The 23,222-nt window shown below is 37.0% G+C and overlaps 1 protein-coding gene across 1 annotated transcript; it reads right to left on the reverse strand.

Annotated features, from left to right (window-relative positions):
• Positions 1–1,827: 1,827 nt before the first annotated feature.
• Positions 1,828–22,127, reverse strand: LOC110383999 (RYamide receptor). The gene is given in 8 exon segments (XM_064037261.1): positions 1,828–2,952; positions 9,079–9,166; positions 12,029–12,187; positions 16,621–16,689; positions 17,572–17,767; positions 20,121–20,202; positions 20,205–20,702; positions 22,079–22,127. Coding segments are annotated over 8 exon segments (1,338 nt in total). The 3' UTR covers positions 1,828–2,755.
• Positions 22,128–23,222: the final 1,095 nt, after the last annotated feature.

The raw sequence follows: 23,222 nt of genomic DNA on the forward strand, positions 1-23,222 counted from the left end.
ACGATGAATGTAAATAGTGCTCGTAAAATTGGAATTCGAGCCTCTTATGTCCCCTTCATAGCAACCAAGGTGTGTCATCGTCTATTAAGGCGAAATGATAACCGAAATGTGATTTGATCATAAATCGATCATAAACCCTTACGCTCTACCGAAATAGCGGTTTTTAAAGGAACGATAACGTTCCGTAATTCACACTTCATATTTCGTGCAATATAGGAATGGAAAATAACCTACGGCATAAACGTAAAATGACGTATTACGTAACTATTATATAATCTGTGGTATTACTGTCGCACTACTTATATAAAACTGAAATATGAGTAGAAATGGTGAATAAGCAAGTAATTAAAATACAATGTTACTTTGATTTTCCACCTCACATCGAAGACATCACATTACGGGGCGGGTAATGAAAATTTACTACGGGTACAAAAGCGTGTAAAGAGATTTTTACACAGTTCCATAAAAATATTGCCTAAAGACATACGGGAAAATTGATCTTATCTCTGTTCGACAAAGAAACGAAGCTTCCTATAATTATTTATTTTTTCAATTAGTACTCGACTATAGCAAACACGAGCTTTATAAAAGGAAGCTTCGATATGTTTGTAAACAGAAGTCTTATCCTACTTCCTTTGTATCCTGTTAATGAAATAAAAGGAAAGATAAAAACCTCTTAAGTGTTTTCTTTGAACTTCTCAAATACTGGCAAATTATAAGGTAGATGGTACTTGTATCTGGATTACTCGAACACTTCCCCCCACTTCACCTAAGTGCGAATATCAAGAAAAAAAAACATTTGTCAAACGATAGCTAGAGAGCTTTCATTCTGGATTTCCTGCTAAGTTTTATGCGCGGCAACGCGGTCGTACGGGCGTTCTAGCTTGCCGCGGATATTAGTGCCCCCACGTGTAGTGTCGTGGAGCCACGAAGTGCGGCCAATCCCTTCGGCCAAATACTCTTTGATGGTGTATGTGAAGTACGGGCTTAACGCGACCAGCGGCCACGCTCTGGCCGCGCGGCCAACACATACCAAAGAGCGAGGGCTGAGGCACTTACTGCGCACTACAACAAGCAATGGACAACCAGTTGTACAAGGTTTAAACAATGACACCAGAAACTGTGGGAAATGTGTCACGGGTAGTAAAAGCTAGCGTAGACGAGCGACTAAATTCGCCAGTGTAAAAGCGCTCTGATAGGAACTGCGTAATGAATCGAACCCAATTCCGTATAGAGGTAAATACATGCACATACTTACTCCATACTGTAACGACCGAATAAATCCCTCCATAAAAATGCAAATTACATCAACGTTGTTATTTTTAATAACATGGAAATAACTTGGGTTCGACGTTAATTAAATAGATTAATCATAAGAAGATTAACGAGGCTTGATATTCAAATACAAAACTGAAATTCACCGGTGAAATAATTTAATGTAAGTTTACGTTACTCCGTGGAGAGTACGATGATTTGCACAAACAATGCATTTGCGTGATGAACTTGCGTCTGCGTTTACAATTGTTTATTCAATTTCAGGATGCTTGTGAGTAAGTTATAAGGTAATGTATCCTATTTAAGCCTTAGATACATCATATTGACACGAAGCATTATAGAATGCAATAGTTATCTAAGTACATCATAAGTAATTATTTCTCCTCCTGAGACCTTTTATTAATGTAATTATTTGTTTTGAATCATTTAGTATATACCACAGGTTTTAAATAAATAATTTATTTCCTAGAGTTGCTTGTATAGTATTTCATTGTAAATAAAAAAAACTTCAGTAAATAAGGCTCTTTTTATAGTATACAATAAAATCAGTATAAATATAGGTGTTCAAATAACTACAAGATTTTGTATTTTCTTTTTAAAAACCCTGGAGCAATATAATGTGTCGCCGGTAACTTAGTTTTTAATGTCCGACATCTAGGTGTCCCTTTTTACTACGGGACTGCCGGATATTACAAAGTCTTGACGGATATTTCTACCTCCGTCATACCAGATGACCAAGTACGAAGAATTTCTATCAAACGCTAAGATTTTTCTACACATTTACCTAGTATACTTTACCCGAGCTATTACATGACAATACATGTATGACTTTGAATTGATTATTAATGTTATAATAATAAAACTGATATCCTTTGACTTGGACTTTCGGTCTCAGTGCAATGGCGCGGCAGTTCCAGAGCCTAAGGTCCAGGTAGCATCAAAGCGGAGAACTCATAAGAAACAAATGCAAAATATCAATGTACTTACAAAATGCCGAATGCAATCCAGGAGAATCAAATTCAGGCCTTCAACGACAGTGGTATAGTAGCAATGGTCAGTAAAGGTACATTGTACTATGTCGGGTATAAAAATAAAGCTCAATTTGAATTTGAAATGTTGTTGTCACATTTATTCTTTGTTGACAATTTATAACTATTGTTATCCTACTAATATTATAAACGCGAAAGTTTGTATGTATGGATGTATGGATGTATGGATGTTTGTTACTCTTTCACGCAAAAACTACTGAATGGATTTTAATGAAACTTTACAATAATATAGCTTATACATCAGAATAACACATAGGCTACAATTTGTAAACATATTGTTCGAAATACTAAACCTGCGCAGACGAAGTCGCGGGCACCAGCTAGTAGTTACATATTCCCACAATTGGCAGCCTATTCGGATGTAAAAAGTTGAGATTCTCGTCCGTAAAACTTAGGAAAGTAAAATTTTCAGATGTCATATCTAAACATTCTTAGAAGAATTGTGAGCGTATAGACATGGCGCCGACCGGAGCCGTTGAGGAATTTCCAGACGACCGGGGTTGAAGTCGCGACGTGCAGTTGGTACTTTTGCCGCCATTCGACACACCTGCACTTTTAGACGCCTGCCACTTGCACACCGACGCACTACGGCGGTTAGACGCCCCGGTACCGTGCCCACCCATAAATTCTAGAAACAATAAAAAACTTTAATTAAAAGAACATAATTTTTCAGGCAAATGTTATGTTACGCTAAAACAAGGAGCAATTAATTTTGTTATCATTCCATTTAAGCTCATGAATGTGTTACGCAGTTACTTGAATTTACCATCGCTAAGATTATAATGATTTATTATGTTTCGCAGTTAAAATTATGTATGTAGCACAATAATTGAGTACCATTTTTGAGAAAACAAATTAGTTGAAAACGTCTAACGTCGTTATTTTGTGCTCTACGTATGTAAGTTAGTATTATTATATGTAAAGCCAAAACGAAATACCTAATTTACAATAACTAATTTACTACTCAAATCTTAATATAACAGCCGTCGCGTCGCTAACAGAAGCACAATAATTTTGAGCGGTATCGATAAATGATGAATCACTGGATTTATTTTATTTTTTTCTATTCCATACATTGTGGTATCGTTTCAATGGATTTTTTCACAACACTCACTACAACAATACAAAAATTACATTGTATGTGGTTTGAAATAACGTATACAAATACAATAAATATTTTTATATCGTCATCATTGGACTAGTAGAAAACCATCCACAGCTTAACTAAAGCTCTCACTTATTGTAATCGTACCAATTATCCCAAAAACCTTCATAGAAGGCAATCAGTGTCTGAAAACTGTAAAACAAAGTTAACACCAAGCTGTTACTGAAAATCGCTAAGTACCTACTTTGATTTGGTTAGACATCGAAATAGAATGATTGTGGTTATGTAAATACGTTCCAACTATGTAAGTAACAAGGTTAATGACCTTTATACACATGAGGTTAATCCTGATGAAACTAACCTAAAATCGTTCAACCAGATAACCACAATATGTTATGTGTAAAACAAATTGTGTGTGAAAGCTTAACACCTTAATTCGGATTGGCAGTGTTTAGATACTCATGTCTGTACAAAATTACTAATAGTTAGTATAAAGCTGAAAGGTTGGTTTGTTCACGTTTTTTTACTCGCTTATCTTAGGAACTACGGAGAGACGGTGAAAATGTAGGTATGCTATTGTATGAACCATATCTATGAACAAAACATTCCGACTATTATTTTTAAAGCGTTCTTAAAAATGCGCTGAGTAAGCTTATATTTTTAAAGTGAGTATGAAACTTAGTTATTTAAGTATAAATGCTATGCATATAAAAGGTCTCAGTTTACATTCCCAATTTACAAAACGGGTTGCAATTTCCATAAAACACTGTTCGAGCACGAACGCACTATGTATAATGTTTACTATTTAAAAGCAAGCGATTTTAAATTGAAAATATTTTAACGTTTTTAAGCTTTCATCCAAAATATTCAATTTAAATAAAGTGGTCGTTCGGTTTTAAAATCGCTCAAGTTAAGGTGATTTCGTGCTAAGCCCTCAGAACACTGAACCATTTACGAATACTTATCATTAAGTGAACTGAGAGTTCAGAAATTGGAGCCCATTAGCAATCTCTAGGAGGTTTTACATCACAGCGCTGTCACACTAGTCAGTAGGGGTCTTTTCTTAATTGCGAACAATTTATATTTTACATTGCACCCTAGGACAATTTTAACCTCTAAAATTAGCTTAGCATTAAAAAATACATCTGAAAATATGAATGTTAGTAAAATATAATCACAACATTGAAAGGCTTATCTAAAATATACATAGGTACATAAATATATACAAACGAGGGGTGAAATTATTCTCAAAAGTAATTATGCTCTGCAAACCATGTGGGAGCAAGTAGGAGGTCCAAATACACGCCAGCCTACTTCAATATAATATGTTCGACATGGCCTTCTAATGGCAGTGCTTAAAACTTATGATTTAGGAAATGGGCTTTTTACCCCATGGACAACTATGACTTGACACTCAAAAAGTTGTTTTTTGAGTCTTTATAAATAGATCGTAATTTGCAAACTAAACCGTCGTCGGCCCGTTAGTTGACGCGATGGATAGCCGACAGTTTTATATTGCACAGAATCATGCATCCTAATAAATTAAAAATTTGATTAATTTTAAATTAGAAGTCTTTTGTAAACCTGCCTTTTATCTCTACACCGATTTACGAACCCAATCGAACTAAAGGCCGACTTTAATGATGACACACTAAGATTGCCATGAATATATTTGTGAAATAAAACAGACTTTGAATTAGACATTGTGTTAAATCCACAATCCTTACTGAGTAAGCCGTGTGATCAATGGTCGTGCCTCTTTATTGTAGGTCCTCCCTCAGTAGTTGGAAGATAAATAGGACGATTACAAACCGCTACAACCACGAGATGGTTTATGTGGAGTAAACACATCCTAACAAGTAACAAATAGACACACTATTCCATCTACCCATTTTTTTTTTTTGGGAAGGGGAAATCCTCATGGACTTCCTCCGCCTGGGGAAAGGCGGAGGGGTATGCCGGACTCCTACCGGCTAAAACCCCCTTGTGTCCTCCTTGCACGTGTGCGCGGGGCCGCGGGAATCCAGATTCTTCCGCAGCCCCACACTAGTGCTGGCCCTCACACGGGCCTCGTCTCTTGCACGGGGTAGTGAGGTGTTCGCCTACCCCGTGCATCATCTCAGGGGCACGCGCCGACACACGCGCGTGCCACCGCCTCGGGTCCACTGAGTAGGGGCGGGAACTTCCCCAAGTCCCTCGCCCTTGAACCCGTTCATGGGGGCGGAAGAGGGCGTTGTCCGCCCTTCTCCTACGCCCGGTGCGCCTTCTGCGACCGGGTAAGGGAGTCAAAATCTCCCTTTCCCGTTCCGCAGATTCCTTCTGCGACATCACTTCCTCGCAAAAGGAAACCACCGCGTCCCACGACTCTGCACTGCCGACCATCCTCCGTACCACAGCCGGCAGCGACAGATCGTCTCCGATTTCGTTTGTGAGGACACGGCGCTGCTCCTCCCAAGCTACACACTCAGCGAGCGTGTGTTGCACCGTGTCCTCCCCGCAATGGACGCAGTGGTGACACCGAGCGTCCGGTTCCCTGTCTAAGCGACACAGGAACTTGCCGAAGCACCCATGCCCCGACAGTACCTGCGTCACCCTGAATGACAGAGAGCCGTGCCTTCTCCCGAGCCAGTCGTCGAGTACTGGCCGGATCGCCTCGACGGTAGCAAGGACGGTAGGGCGCATCAGCCTTTGCCGCCATTCCGCCACTAGGACTCGACGGAGCTCCTCTCGGCGCAGCTCGATCTCCCGCTGCACCGGCCTCGAGCCCCGTACCCGCTCTTCCTCGCGCCATCGGTATAATGACGCGAGTACTTTTGCCTCTAGGTCCCAGGGCGGGGATCCGGCCAGGACGCAAGCCGCCTCGTAGGAAATCGTGCGGTACCCTCGGATGACTCTGACGGCCATCGCCCTCTGCGGTTTGCGCAGGATGCCGAGACTGCCGGCCGTCATGTCCAACGCCCACAGGGGCTCCATATAGGGCCATGGACCGCACGATCCCCACGTACAACCGCCTACAGGCGGCGCTCGGTCCCCCCAAGTTGGGAAGCAACGATGATAGTGCGCCCGCAGCACCCATCAGCTTGGGCGTCAGCCGCCGGAAGTGATTCCATCTACCCTCACATAACTCTGAGCGTAGTCCCTATTACTGGTGTATATATTTTTTTGGTCTAAGTATTGTTTACACAATGCCCCGACTAGCTGACTACAATAATCTCATATCTACGATTTGAACAATAACAACTGCCGTCCCAAGGGTTATATCCCATATCAAGATATGTAGTACAAGATCTAGCCTATTTGATTAGATCGGTCTATTCTATAGGGAAATATTCAAATCGATTGCATATACCTGTGCCTGTTTCAAATATAAGCTGCTACGAATTGGCTACGAGCACAAACGCTACGCGGCAAAGCTACAAAATATGTGCTACGGCGCTTTGCTACGAGCTTCCAACACAAATATTTTACTAATTCTGAAATATTCTGGCCAAAAACGTTGAATTTACGGAATTTCAACACTACTGTGCTTATGTCTCAGAATTGCTGAGTATTGAGACTGTCACTCAGAACATTCTACCTACCTGAAAAAGTACTGAAGTATTAGTCTAGTGAGGTATAAAAGCAATGAAAAACGCGCTTAATTGGCTAATTTGGAACATTAAAAAATGATACATTTTTTTAATCCTACAAATTGGCAATCTATATCATTGAGCGAGCATGACTGAAAATATTTTAATGCTTATGTAGATAATTAATAACAGCAAAGCGTTCCTATTTATTTTCAATTTGAAATCCAATTTCAATTTGATCATAACTTTTGCTACGTGTTGTCTTTATTCGATTCGTTTATCAGAAATATTGTTACTAACATGTACTTAATTATTTTATGAATAAGTTATCCATTATGTTAGGCAAAAAGAATATAAATACAACACGTACAGTCGTAAAATATTAAATTTAAAATGTAAGGAATAATATAAATATAATGTATAGTATAGTTAATTTTCGCGAGACAGTTAATTGAGGCTTTGGGTATTCGACACGTGTTTGGTTCCTCTACGGAAAATCTTGAGGAAATTTTGACTCGTCGACGAAATGAACGCCACATATTTTTCCTAACATTTTATGCTTTAAGTATGTAATGAATTTCCTCAAAGTAACGCCTGGTACCAAAACTCTGATGAGTGTATATATGTACATATATTGTGAAACTTTGTTTTGTTAAATATTTAGTTAGTTGCATGTAAGCTAATTAAATTTGTTATATACTTAGAGAAGAAAGAGACCTACAAAAAATAAATTAGATCCCACCAAAAACATTAAATGTAAAAAAAAGCCAAGCCTCTACGCAATTCTTCCACCGTAAAAAGTTTTGAGATCGCATAGAAGCCAAGTCCTGTTCAACTATATTCGTAATAATAAATCAATATTTTGTGACTATATCAATAGTTTTGTTAACATTACAATAATATTGTCTTGGCCATGAGCACAAGTTAAAAGTCGCTCCTTGTGTGTCCCAGTGTAAATACCGTTGGATTTATAAATGGACATGATTTTGCGATTGGACTGATTATGGACTGATTGGAATTTGAGATCTCCATGGACTAAACATGCGCCATAGTTCATGTGCAGTTCATTGATCTTGCATGATACTGACTGTCGGTCATTTAGTAACAATAAACTAAAAGTATTTAATTCTGTGATATTAAACTTCATGTTTGACTTTCACCTCTTCCAGATAATATGCTGTATTATATTTATAGTTTATTGTGCTCATGGCCAAGTCAATATTATTGTAATGTTAACAAAACTATTGATATAGTCACAAAATATTGATTTATTATTACGAATATAGTTGAACAGGACTTGGCTTCTATGCGATCTCAAAACTTTTTACGGTGGAAGAATTGCGTAGAGGCTTGGCTTTTTTTTACATTTAATGTTTTTGGTGGGATCTACATGAATGTGATAATCTTACCCTACAGACACACTGCGGACTAAACAGTTGCCGACAGTGGACCCGATGTTTGTCAAAAAATTCCAATCAAAGTTTTCAGTCGGTCTGATCTCGACTAAATACCTGATCTTTGTATTAATGTGCTTACGGCCACTTATATTCATACTGATTGATTAGCCCAAACAAACTATCGGCCGACTAAAAGTTTGCAGTGAGCTCTTAGCATAAATAACCTGATTAAAATTCTACGCGTTCTCAATGGAAGAAATAGGTCTGTAACTCAGAAAATTACAAAAACCCACAATCAAAGCTTCTAAATTCTTAACCAAAAATGTAACGAGGAAAACTCAAACATACCCACAGGATCGTGTTTAAACATTGTAATGTAATTACTCGGTGTACATTTAAGAGCGAGCTTTGTTAACAAAATTAAACTTTGAAGTTGCGAAATACATTGCTATAAAGCAAAAATAAGCATTCTTCATTTATTTGGTTTCACATTCCATTATTTTGATAGCAGCATAGCTAAATTAACATTAAATCTGGGGCATGTTATATATAATTTGTACGAGCAAGACACACATTACATAGCATTTTAGGCCAACGATCTTCAATAGGTCATAACTCATGTTTACCGAAAACCGACATTACAAATATTTAGGTTACGGTACAGATTACATAAACCGTCTTACCCGACAAAGGTATGCCTTCACAAATACTTGAGCGCTGATACGGCCTGCCGGAATCCTTTTTCTTCAAACACAGCAACCCACCGAGTATCTATAGAAACAAAAGATTCATATATATGTTACCGTAAGATTACAAACATCGTTAGATTACAATCTATCTCGAGATATTAAAAAGAAGCCTGTTTAATTAGCACCCCTTTATTTTATTTTTAAATATTAGTTTGTATTTGAAGACAAAATACCTAACTGTATTTTTATAAGAGTTATTTTTATATAAATTTAATACTTGAAGAATTTTTGAAGAGCATTTATTTTATTTAACTGACACCTCTATTTCATTCCTAACTCTACGGGAACTCCATGGGAACAGAACGGCTGGTCGTGATTGGTCGATCTTACAAAAAGACTGACCAATCAGGGAGAGCTTTCGAACAGTTGACAATTTGACAATTTCTCATCGATAGATTATAATATAGCGAAAAATAATGCGTTAAATTGCAATCAGATGTTACGGTTTACAATAATTCGACAGTTTACAATCTCTCGAGATAGATTGTAATCTAACGATGTTTGTAATCTTACGGTGACATATACAAATTAATATAAAATTACAGCACTGCCACTTTTTCTTAACAACAAAAAACAGGAAAATTAGCCGAAAATTTAAGACTCAGGAGAAACCATTGTGACAATACCGGTAAATAAGTAATACTGTTTTATCTTCTCAAATTCTAGTTACTATAAGTTTCTAAGAAGAAATTTAAATATGCTTAATTTAAGTAGGTTTCGTATTCTCTTAATTCAGTACCACCAAAAAGCTACTTTTAGGTAATTCCAAGCATACTATCTTGTTATACTAAGTGGGTTCGCTTTGTAATCTTCGGTATACAAAGCGGCTGATGGCTGTGTGGGTCGGTCTGAGCTAGACATGTCGGTGCATACACTGGAAACCAATACATTACTGGATCGCAGCTTAATACGGTACGTTGGTAATTGGCTGCTGATTGGTAAGACGGCTACAAATTATATTAGTCAGCAACAACTATGGAAACACTTGCACACGAGTAATCTTAACATCGTTTATCTATCCCATACTTATGTAATAAATTAATGGACTCCGTAAATCTGACTAGAACAATGACTATGAAACCGGAGTACATTATAACTGTCATTACGTAAAGCAGTCTTTCAAAGTAAGTCGAAACCTAATGAATATTCCACTGTCGCCTTCCCCGTCATGCTCATTACTCAAAATATGTACCCATTGTCACTGCCGCCTACTTAATAAGACTGCGGTTTCACTACGGATCTACCAAGCGGCGCAGCTATGTTTTTGATCTCCACCAATAGGAAGACTCGATTTTTCGAACACCAAACACCTTTTGGTAAAAATTGGTATACCTGTGGCCTACCGTATAGCTGCGTAATATTGCAGATCTGTAGTGGAACCACAGCTTTATTAACCCTCTCGGATGCGTACAAAACACCCACGCAACGAAAAATAGCGTCTGTTCAGGGGAAAACAAATCTGAATTTCAAATCATGTAATCGGCATAGATCATAAAGTAAATAACCACTAGAGAGCGCACTCGCCAATTTCTTCTAAGAACACGACTCGCCACTGCGGGCGGGGGGACGCGGCATAATCCGCGGCTACTATTGGTCAGTTCAAGGTCGAGTTGCATGAGAACGCTCAGCAAGGGATTGCTCTCTTTCAATTAAAAAATATCGATAAAATGTATTTCATCGTAGTAATAAAAACTCAATAAAAATCGTATAAGAATATTTAATAAAAATCAGTCTATTACAAAAAAGAACTCCGTACAAGAAAATGTTTGATTCTTAAAATGTGTTAATTTAGTATAAGTTTTTCGAATTATTGTTTTAGGGCCCTGATGTTTTTGGTAAAAAACGATAATCGATCGTCTACATATTCCTTGATATATTTTAAATAGATACACGATGTAACTACCTATTCCAAAATTATGAGTTTTATAAAAACTTACTAAGATAGGCAAAAACATTGTTGGAATCGCTGAACTAAATAAACGTCGGCATTATTTTAAATTACATTAAAAGTAATTTGTGGAGGCACCAAGAACAGCTGCCTCTAACGACGCTATAGTCAGTTAATTAACTCATTAGCCAAAATAAAACATATTTTTAAATTAATATTTTACTATTATCGATATCCACTTCATCCTTAAAGGTAACAGCCCGAATTTCATCGATAGGAATACAAAGGGCAAGAAAGAGATGGACGTATTAGAATTTCTTAATGAAAGAAAGGGACTTTTCCAAAAGACATCAACGAGCGTGAGCGCGGTTCACCAACCACCAATTTAAATAGACCCCTGTGGTATTTCGTAATATAATTAAATCAAAGCCTAATTTTGGTATTGATACTTGCCGATGCCATTCTTTTTGTAACTAGATGTCCTGGATTGTTTCCCGCACCATTTCATCGCGCATGTAGGCATTTTTTTTTTTTTTTTTTTACTAAATAAAATCCTCAATAATTTAGCGTGTTTGCAGGTCATAGACTTGGTCGCTACTAAAGGATCGTACTGAGCCTTATAGTACGCGCAAAATCACTAACTTTTGGCGAGCGTCGGGGCACTGTATGCGCAGTCAAGTGGTTTTATAGTCTTTGGCATAATGCTCAGATTTATTGTAATATTTCGGTAGCAACTATGATTAGTTTCAACCATGAAGACCAAAAATTTGGAATGCAACTGAATTTATTTGCTAGGATTCATTTATAAAGAGTTTATTGAAATAATTTTTTGTCCTAACATATTTTAGCATTTAAAATGACTTTTTTTTAAATGATGTAACCCTTATGAAAAACATTACTTTTGTTATAGTTTGACGTGTCTGTCTGTCTATCTCTATGGCATCATAGCTCCCGAACAGTTGAAGCGATTTAAATTTCAAAAACAAAATACTCTACCTCTTTGAATCCTCGTCGATACCGTACGTTCATGTAGCAGTAGATCATGGGATTGTAACACGAGTGGGACATCGCCAGCCAGTGGCATGCGAACCACAAGTATGGCATGCCAGGCCACATGCTCCATTCGTCATCGTCTTCGTGGACCGTCCATAGCACCTACGGTGAAACAAAGACATTATTCCATATTGATTTCTGACACTTACGCGAATATTAGACATTTAAATAAAACTACTTTTACGGATTGAGTCACAGCATTTTTAAATCATCTTAACTCCATAAACCCCAAAATTCAATTCACTATGGAGTCAGAGGCAAACAACTCCTTAGCTTTCTTAGATGTTTTGTTATCCGTAACCCTAATAACACCTTGAGTCACACTGTGTATCGGAAGAAAACCCATACAGACAAATACCTTCATGGTGAGTCCCACCACCACCCAACACAGTTATCTACCGTTGGTAAATCATTGTTTCAGAGAGCACGTGGGATCTGTGATGAACAACACCTGGGTGCTGAGCTTCAACATGTTAAGCAAGTACTGCACGACAACAAGCTCCGAGTACCGCGCCCTCGTCGCAGAACCCGCGTGAAACCAGCCACAGTTGAGCGTCTACCTGCTGTTCTTCCATACATAAGAGGAGTCACAGACAAGATTGGCTACATCTTGAAGCGAGCTTCAATCAAAACCTACTTCAAGCCGCTGAAGAAGATTAGTCAATTCTTACCACCTGTCAAGTGTCACATACCTCTACAAGATGCGGGTGTATACAAGCTTGAATGTGATTGTGGTCTCTCTTACATAGGCAAAACTAAAAGAAGCATAGGGACCCGCGTAAAAGAACACATCGCCGATGTCAAACACCGCCGTTCCAGACAGTCAGCAGTTTGTGAACACACACTAGACAAGGCCCAGCATTACATCAGATTTGATAAACCACAAGTCCTTGCAAAAGAAAACCGATTCCTACCTAGGATGATTCGCGAGGCTATTGAAATTAAAAAACATCCAAATTTCAATAGAGAAGATGGCTGGTGCATACCACCTGCTTGGAATCAAAAAAAAATCCAAGCCTACAACTGCTCGACCTAAGGATACAGTGAGCTCGTTTTGCGTGAATCGGATTGTCAATAATAATAATTAGCAAAATGTAGGGTAAAGTAAGTTCAACTCAGTCGTGCGCGCGGCCTTATGTATGGGTAACCCTTGTACATATACAATGACTTTGTGTGCGTGACAAGAGGTACAGTCGGGTACAATACAGTTATTTAGGGGTGTATACGGGAGTTTAAAGAAAAACAGTTATTACGTAATTTAATGTTTATTTATTTATAATGATTCTAAATCGCTACTTGAAAAATCAAATGATGAATTTTCGGATTCGCTACTCTCCAAGGTGAATTATAAATTCTGACTCCATGTCAAAATGTCTACTTATAGTATTCTTCTCTTTTCTTTTGTACATGTCGACAAGTATTACCCCACATCCCTTCATCAATTTGACTTAAACGTTCATTTATGAGTTTCATTATATCCGTCTTATTTTGGTCGACATTATGCGAAGCAATAAAATTTTTTAAAATTCCCCACCCATTTTGTTTACATTATTATACTAGATTATACCTCTTTTTACATTCTTTGTCCACACTTTTATTTATTTTCCTAAAAGTCGTGGTGGCCTAGTGGGCAAAGAACCAACCTCTCGAGTATGAGGGCGCGGGTTCGATTCCAGGCAAGTACCAATGCAACTTTTCTAAGTTTGTATGTACTTTCTAAGTATATCTTAGACACCAATGACTGTGTTTCGGATGGCACGTTAAACTGTAGGTCCCGGCTGTCATAGAACATCCTTGGCAGTCGTTACGGGTAGTCAGAAGCCAGTAAGTCTGACACCAGTCTAACCAAGGGGTATTGGGTTGCCGGGTAACTGGGTTGAGGAGGTCAGGCAGGGCAGTCGCTCCTTGTAAAGCACTAGTACTCAGCTACATCCGGTTAGACTGGAAGCCGACCCCAACATAGTTTGGGGAAAAGGCTCGGAGGATGATGACTTTTATTTATTTTCCGCGTACCCCGAGCTAGAAAATATGTAAGGAGTATTTAATTCATCTTAGATATTTCACCTTATTTATTTCTTAGATACTGTCAATGTCAATTTGAAAAGACGGATGAGAAAATAATGAAAAACTACATCTCTATATATAAAAATGAATTGCTGTTCGTTAGTCTCGCTAAAACTGGAGAACGGCTGGGCCGATTGAGCTGATTTTGGTTTTAAAATGTTTGTAGAGGTCCAGGGAAGGTTTAAAAGGTGAGAAAAATTCTAATAATTGCCGGGAAAATCTTCAAAATAGCATTTTTCGATTTCCCGTACAAACGTTTTCTAAATAAAATGGAGAGTCAATTTGTAATTTATTACCGCTGCATAAAGTTCAAATTCGCGTGCGCGTTGGAGGATCTAATATCGCGTTCTGAAACTCAACAAACGCGACAAAATTGCATAGTCTCAAAATACATAGTACATAAATAGTGGTCGGCTTCGAGAAACTCAATTTTAACTAACTTCAGTTGTTAATCTGTCCGATTATTTTTTTAATAAGACTATAAGAAATCGAAAGATAAATCTTAAGTTTTGTCAGAAATTAAATTATAAATCTTAAGTTAAATTTCTGAACGCAATCATAATATTTGACATTAGATTTGACAACCAACTAATATGTCAATCCATCCTGTCGCATTTCAGAACACGTGGTACGAGTTACGATATCTATGAGTGCATCCTTCTATGTTTGTGGCTACGTGCGCGAGAACTTTCTTTACTTTTGTGATCCTTTGTGATAGTGACATTCCATAGGCTATATAAAATTCTATATTGCCCACGCAGACGAAGTCGCGGGCAACAGCTAGTTTAATAATAAAAAGCTTTGATTTGAAATGTTGTTTCATTTTTTGAACCGCTTTACCTAACTCCTTAATAATTTCTCCGTGAATAACTAGTATTTTCGTAAACGACTGTACTCATAACAAAAAGCGATAAGAACACGTCATGCTCGGACGACGTCACTGTCACACGAATGAAAGTTGTATATTTACAAGCCGACGCACACATAGGGCCGCGCGCAAATCTGAGTTGAACTTTACTTATAGCTGTTTGTAACTAATATATCAAGACGACCAACACCTTAGTCTGCCCGTGACCATGGATGCTGTAAAGGATCCGAAACGTCGGGATTAAATAATATAATATAACCGCGATAAAATCCGTAAAAGTAGTTTTATTTAAACATTATTCCATATTTACGTATTTTTCCATATTTTTATACTGGGTATAAGTATATACCAGTTGGACCAAATATTTTGACAGAATTTGCTGTATTGATGTAAAGAGTTATATAATAATGAAGGTCATTGTAATGAGATTTTGCACACTACCTACTTTAAATTTCATTGTGCGCACTACCATTCATCTCCATATTTATGAAACAAAATGGGAATGAAGCGTTTTAAAGTCCGACTTTTACTCGAAATTTTTGCAATCATTCCGAGTTGTTTGAACTTAGAAACCAATTTGAAAATGCCGATTTTAAACTGTTGCAAAAGCAAAGAGTTTTTAAGCCCGCTTACAAAGCAAAACTTGACGTGTTTCAAATAAACTTGACATAAAGTTTGTGAGGGCTGCGCGTTGTGGTTTTCCGAAACCTTACTTATTAAAGCTGAAATTCGCTGAAACATTGACTGATGAAAAGATCCCACCCAAAAAACAAAATGTGAAAGACTGCCAAGTTCGATAATATGGGAATGCTTCGCCTATAAAAGAAGTGAGATCTGAATAAGTACCAAGTTCCATACACATACCTCAGTTAAAAATAGTTACTTTTTAACGATGTTACTTGGCAAGTTTTCATACACCTTGTCATAAACCTACTAAACGCAATGAATCAAGTATTTAATTTTCTATTAAAACTTATTACTTAATAAAATAGACTTATACTAAATAAAATAGATTTTGAGTTACAGGGGGGTCGAATTTGGCCCGAAATGGTTCGTGTAATATAACCCACGGCCGGTGTGTCGCTTTTTTGCTCGAACTTGGCGGACACACTACCGTGTGTCTAGATGGGGATAACATATCCTCTCCCTATTTCATTTTATATTCGACTGCGGTTATATTTGAAATTAATTGGAATACCAGTATATTTTTTTGTAAACTTCGCGGGGTTTTTTGTCTGATTCCCTTTAATTATGTTACTTTTTTGTAAAAACATAGGTAAGCGCCAAAGTTTAGTCGGTGATCGAAACGCCACATTTCGTTTTTATTAACACGTTTTAGGAACACAAAAGTTTATCGTAAAATGTAAATAATAAAATTGGTTACGAAGCTGTTCCCGTTGTTAAGACTTTTTAATTTAATCCGTAATCCAAAAAGTCGTCAAAAATTAAGGACACTCTAAAAAGAGTTTCAATGTAAGGGATTTAACAATTTTAACACTTTTATTTAACTTTTGCTGTATTTTATTTTGTCGTCAAACTGTGCCGTAACTGTTGTTTATTGAAAATGTTAATTAAAAATTACATAAGTAAAAGTTTTACTTACTATAAAAATGTTAAGGGGCAGCCAACTCATCGTGAACACAGTGACCACTGTCAACATCATTTTGATCATCTGTGAAAAGGAAAAGAAGTTTGTAATTATTAAAAACAATAACATAGAAAATACTCCTAAAAGTGTTGCACAATGTCTGAAAGATATTCAAGAAACCATAGCATGTCTCGTGTAGCTCAATGCTATTTTAAGGAGCTTGCCAACCTGTTGCATACTTTCATGTCTACTGGTTTAAAAGAAAATACATCATTTTTAGAACACACACAAATGAATTATTCTTGGCGCAACTTCGTTAATAAAATTTAAATGCCTATGGGATAAGTCCGTGTTTCTTATATTTAATTTTTTGTAGGATGCGATTTTCCAGTCCTTTCAAATGTGTTTAATATTTCGTGAGGAAAAAATATCATTTAATTTTCGGATAAAAGTTATCTGACGATTGAAAAAGTCGGCAGGGGATTGAATAAAAATATTCCGTTATAAATATACAGGAAAGAGATAAATCACGTTCTAACCATTAAATCGAGTAATTGCTATTCATTATGTATTTTGATAATGACAAATCGATTCCTGTTTTATGACAGAGGGGCGACGTGATCGTCTGTCAAAATATCAGAACTTATTCCAACGGGATTCGCCATCCGGGCGCCTGTTCATATAAATTGTCACATCCCTAAATTCATTTGATACCTACATGTCAATTAAAAGTATGAGGGCTATAATTAAAACTGAGAACAGATTTTACGGGCTAACGACAAGAATTAAACACACAGTTTATGTAACTAAGCCATTCAAATTTGCTTTATCTCCGCCACCACCTAAAGGTAAACTGGTAGGGAACGCCTAAGGCATTAATTCCGCCATTGTACTGTTTGTGCAAGAAGTATTTAAATAACTATTAGTTTCGAGTACCTAATAAAAGTATATTAATAGGTACAATACCTTTCGTTTGAATGTTGCATGCGCGAATCTCGCGCGTCCTGCGCCTCCCGGGCGGCCGGCCTCCCACACAGTATGCGCAATGCGCGCGTACGTGCATATTAGCGCGCTCAGCGGCAGCACGAACTGAAGCACCAACAGCGCGTATGTGTACTGCCGGCTCTTCTCCGGACTCGACCATTGCTCACCACAAATGTCACTTAATAACACACCAAATATTTTACTGTTAAGGCTCAAATGTAGGTACCAACAACATAAACGTCAGTTTTCTTAAAACAACTGTTTGCTACGAAACTTTTCATTCAATATTCAAACTAAATCGTTGTTTTTAAGAAAAACGGACGTCTATGTTGACGGTGATATTGAACCTATGGCTTTTGACAAAACAATTGAATTCTGAAATTAGAATCTTAAAGTTGCCTATTTGTCAAAACAAATTGCAACAACCGTCTAGAATATTAAAATTAAGTTTTAATTGTAACTTGAACAAAATGATTCCAAAACAGAGCTAGGTAATAAACTAAGGATAATAATAATGGTTCCGAAAAACAAATTAATCTCCAGCGATCTGTGGCCGACTATTATTCTTATTAACCAGCGTTATAATGAATTACCGACAAAAAATTCAAAACATTAACGACAAAAATATCAATTTTAACTACAAATATGAGCAGGTTCAAATAACTTTTCTCCTAAAAAATTCGATCTTCCAGTAATAAAACTAAAGTTCCGACTAGAATACTGAACTTCCGACAAAATTACTAAGTTACTGACAACAGAGGTTTTGACAAAATAATCATATTTTAGAACTTGCATGAACTGTTATAATTTCTATTGTTGGTTATTAAATTTATTTTTAACTCTCAATAATAATGAAAATACCTCAACATTTTGGCACACGAGATCGGGTTCGGGTCGCGTTCGGCTGTTTGAGCTGTTTGAAAGATGGGTGTTGATCAAATGCCTACAACTTTCGAAGGTTGCCCTTGATTTCTCAGGGTTTCCGTCATCAGATCCTGACCTTATGGGACCAACTGGCAGCTATTCCGCGTCGAACAAAAAATCACGTTAATCGGTCCTTAAACCTCGGCGTAATTGATGTACATAGAAAAAAAGACAGAGAACCTCCTCTTTTTTGTTAAGTCGGTTAAAAAAACATACCGGCCGAATTGAGAACCTCCTCCTTTTTGGGAAATCGGTTAAAAATATTCTAGGAAACCAAAATCTACTTAGTTTTAGATTAAAGCGTAAATACTACTTTAATTCAAACTTTTTCCTGAACTTGAAGTAAATATCGATATCGAAGCATACCCGTGGTAAGTAAAATTCATGATATATGAAGCAAGTAAAAGTTTTATTACAAGTACATTTTTATATTTTTTTTAAGTATTGTTTAACCACTGAGAATAATATTTTCATTATAATGTTATAGTTAAAATGGCACCAAATCTATGAAATATGAAAGGTAATTTATGAATTAATAGTAGGCAAGTAAAGATTAAAATTACAAAGCATAGTTTTCAGTAGAACGTAATTTATACTGGTAGAAAAGTATTATAGCAACAAACAGTGATGTTTATCTTTCGAAGACTTTAGTATCTCATTCGGTCGTTTCATAATTTTTATTCGGAGAAAAGTAGTCGGAAAGTCAGTATTTTAGTCAGCAGCTTTAGTATTTTGAGTAAGGGCAATTCTTATTTTTGTCGAAGCTTTTATTACTAGCCATAAACTAATCTCAGCAAATTAGTGTTTATCAACTCGGATCACGTGTTTAGTCGTGTTTACTTTATGAATTTGCATTTTCATGAGCCCATGAAACCGAGTCGAGTACCTAACTAATGTTTAACTGAAGTAATAATTTGTACGCTGAAAATCTGAAAGTCAAACTGTACACGCTGCTTAGTAAAAATATACGCAAAAATCTGTCTATTCTGAAAACAATGATTGTGTTTTCGAGTAAATGAACTAAGTCGAATATAAACCAATCATTGTAGGGTTTTTGTACTTGAATGTTGAAGGACAAATCTTTTTTTAGGAGGGAATTGTTTCTACGTGACAAATCAATTCTAAAATCCCACGAATTCTTCAAAGAAATATTTCAACAAAATATCCGCGTATTCAGAATTCTGACACAAAAACATTGTTGTACACGATTCTTGTAAAAATGAAATAAGACGCAGATAGACAAAAGAGAGTTTTAGCTGGGTTCTATTAAAACTGAAACAAAAACGGGAATACAGTTTGCTGTGCACCGTGGCCTGATACATAATGTTGCATTTTTTGCGTTTAGGATTTCGATTTTATAAGTAGTGAAAAAGTGCAATGCACTGACAATACAAAAGCCATGGTGCAATTTGTGCGCATGTGTGCATTTTTTTAACGACGTAAAAATCATCAATGACCCTCCCGCTGTGGGTTAGCAGCGGTGGGGAGTGTCGACTCTTACTGACTAAAACCGTCGTGTTCCGTCATAGGTTTTATGTGCCAGGGCCGCGGTATCTCTTTCGAACAACCCGCAGCCCCGGCAGATATTAAGTTTAACTGACACATACACTTCACATGCTCGGTGCCATAGTGAAGGCCTCTGCAGTGTTGATACAATTGGTATTGGCGCCGCTGTAATGAACGCCCAATCCACACAGCGAACACCACGAACTTAGCTGCCGTCTTGCCCAGCCGCGGCTTCAGTGGGTGCATTATAATTATATACCGATCTATCGATATCGCGAGTAAAGTATACGCACTGACAAGCACTGACACCGCCTGCGAAAAGTTCACCGCTTTGCACATAAACGCACCAAACGGCCAGTACCGTAACAATAACATGGACACAAACGAAAACGGCACACAGAACAATGTCATTAAAATGTCTCCCACCGCTAAGTTCACTATAAAGTAGTTCGTCACTGTCTTCATTCGCGGCGTGGTGTGCACTACTGAGCACACTAAACCGTTCCCTAACAATGCCGCCACAAACACTGCTATATACATCACGTATACAAATATTTTAAAAACACCGGAGGCAATGTCTTCATCCGTATGAAAAATACAAATAAGTTCGTCCGGATAAGAATAGTTATTATTGTAATAAGATTCATTGTTGCAATTCGTGCACGAAAAGTTATCCACTGAAGCTTTTCACTATCGTACATCATTTATGTATTCAGTTGAATTTCCTCACGATGTCCTGAAACAAAAACATATTGATTTAATTCTGAATCTAACAATACTTGGATGCAAAGATTTTATGTACATAATAAATAAAATACACCTTAATTTGTAAACACAAAAGTTGAAAGAAATGCGAGTTTGGATGAAGGGAAATTTATGCACGAGATGACTATAAAACAGGGCCCAACGTGCTTGTCAAAGAGCGAAATGAAAATAAAATTTCTTACATAACTTGAAAAACAACATCAAGAAATATGATGTTACCTTCGTAATAAGAACTTTATATTGTAACTTCTGCCAGTTGGAATCTAATACCGAACAGTTTTATTATTCGTCAAACAATGCTCAATATGATGAACTCGCGCAAATCAATTTTGCCTCCCACTGTACATCATTAAACAAAACAATCATAAATCAATCTGTCTGAAATCGTCGTTAAACGTCAATATTTTTCCACCAAAATAAAACGGCATTTTGGCTGTGTGTGTGAATAGGTACTTAACATGGATTAACATACGACTATTATCGCACATATAGGTTTATCTCACTAAACATACTTAAAACTTGCAAAAAATTTACAGTTAATGATGTAATAATTTTAAAATTCCCCCTCAATAACTAATTTCAACCCATTTGTGCCATATACATATAAATTCATAAAGACTTCACAAAGTCCTTAATGAATAGTTATTTACTTTGCGCTAACATTCACAGGTGCATTCAACTCGATTGATCTTTCTAGGGTAGACTGGGTACGGTTGAAACGGTGGACGGTTGAAACAAAGTGAATATCTCGTGAATAGTGCGTGATGGGGTGAGGGGTACAAGGGGAGTTCGAAGCGGGCGACAAGTCGAAACTTGAATTTAAGTATTGCGTCGCTATTCGGGCGCTGTATTTATCTATAGGAGGGCCCATTTAGGGCATGCAATACCGGTTAACCGGTTTCGTTTTTACCGGTAAATCGCCCATTTTTGCGAGTTTTAAATTACCGGTAAAAATAATATGAAACCGGTAATTTACCGGTTTTTACGTTTTCCTGATAAAATATAGCAATTGTTCATTTAACGTCAAATCTTTGTTATGTAGCTTGAATATAATGTAATGTTGCATACATAACGTATTGTAAGAGTGTTAAAGTTGCTGTTTTTTAGGAAAGTAAACTTGTGCGTCCTTAACTTTCTGCGACCCTGGTCCATAAAACGCCTACTAAAAAACATGGGTCTTAGACAGAAACAGTCTGTCATTTGATGATTTACCATAAAAGGGCTTTCACTTCAATGAAAAAATATATTTTTACGGTAATTTTTAGCGTTTATCCCGTGTTGTGACGGGGTCGACTTTCCGTATCTTCCTTCTTCCACTTCGCTCTATCCTCCTGAATAGACATCTCCCTCTTCGAGTTCGTAGATTTTCATGTCATTCATTACGACACTCAACCACCACGGTTTCGGCCTGCCTTTGCGCCTTTGACGGGGTATATTGAGATTGAGTATCACATTCACACTGCCGATGTCCTCAGGTGTCACTCCTTTTTACATGTCCGTACCATCGCAGCCGTTTCTCTTGCATTTTGTCGGCGACATCGCGTACGGATGGTACTGACATGTTTTTGTTACGGCCCACGTCACAAAAAAACGTTTACCACCTTATACTTTGCATATTTATTTAGTTTTTGCTTTAAGACTACCCAATCTTATTGTTAAATATCACATTTTAAAAAATTACAAAAATTACCGTTTTACCGGTTTACCGGTAAAAATATTTTTATTACCGAATTTTTACCGGTAATTTTTGTTTTACCGAAATTGCATGCCCTAGGCCCATTGTGTTTTTTGACGGAAAAGTAAGTATTTATGTTTCAAAATTTTTGCAATTATTAAGATTTCGTTTATACTTAGATGATTGAGAGTTTTGTTACAGTTGAATTGAAGTTTGTACAATATTGTAGTATGATAAGTTTTTGTTTTTATTAACTATCATTCTTAATAGGAACCGTTTTATACCAAGATGGGGGGATGGGGACAGTTGAAACATTATTTGTGGGTACGGTTGAAACAGTTTATTAATTAAACTTTATTGTTTTTCAGGTGAAAAGGGTACTCCAAATGAAGACTACGAAAGGTCGAACCGACTTATCAACGTACAAACAAGCTTATGAAGATGTAAAAGTGAGACCTTCGTTGAGAATAGTGGCAGAAAAAAATAGACTGAAACACTGTTCCCTATTCCTTGTTGTTATAGTTATAATTAAAAGTGTCGATAAGTGAGAAATATAATAGCACGTTTGTTTGGTAACTTAATTTAAAAAAATATCAGTGGCGAGTCGTCCGTCCTTATAAGCCAATTCCCATCGGCTTCCCTTTCGAATTTCAAGAAAGTAATTTTAATGTAATCATTTAAACCACACAATTTAAATATGTAGATAACAAAACGCCTACCACCGTAAAAAAAATTGTCTATAAATTACTTGAAACATTTTGCT

The sequence above is a fragment of the Helicoverpa armigera genome, chromosome 12, assembly GCF_030705265.1.
Source record: "Helicoverpa armigera isolate CAAS_96S chromosome 12, ASM3070526v1, whole genome shotgun sequence".
Lineage (NCBI taxonomy): Eukaryota > Metazoa > Arthropoda > Insecta > Lepidoptera > Noctuidae > Helicoverpa > Helicoverpa armigera.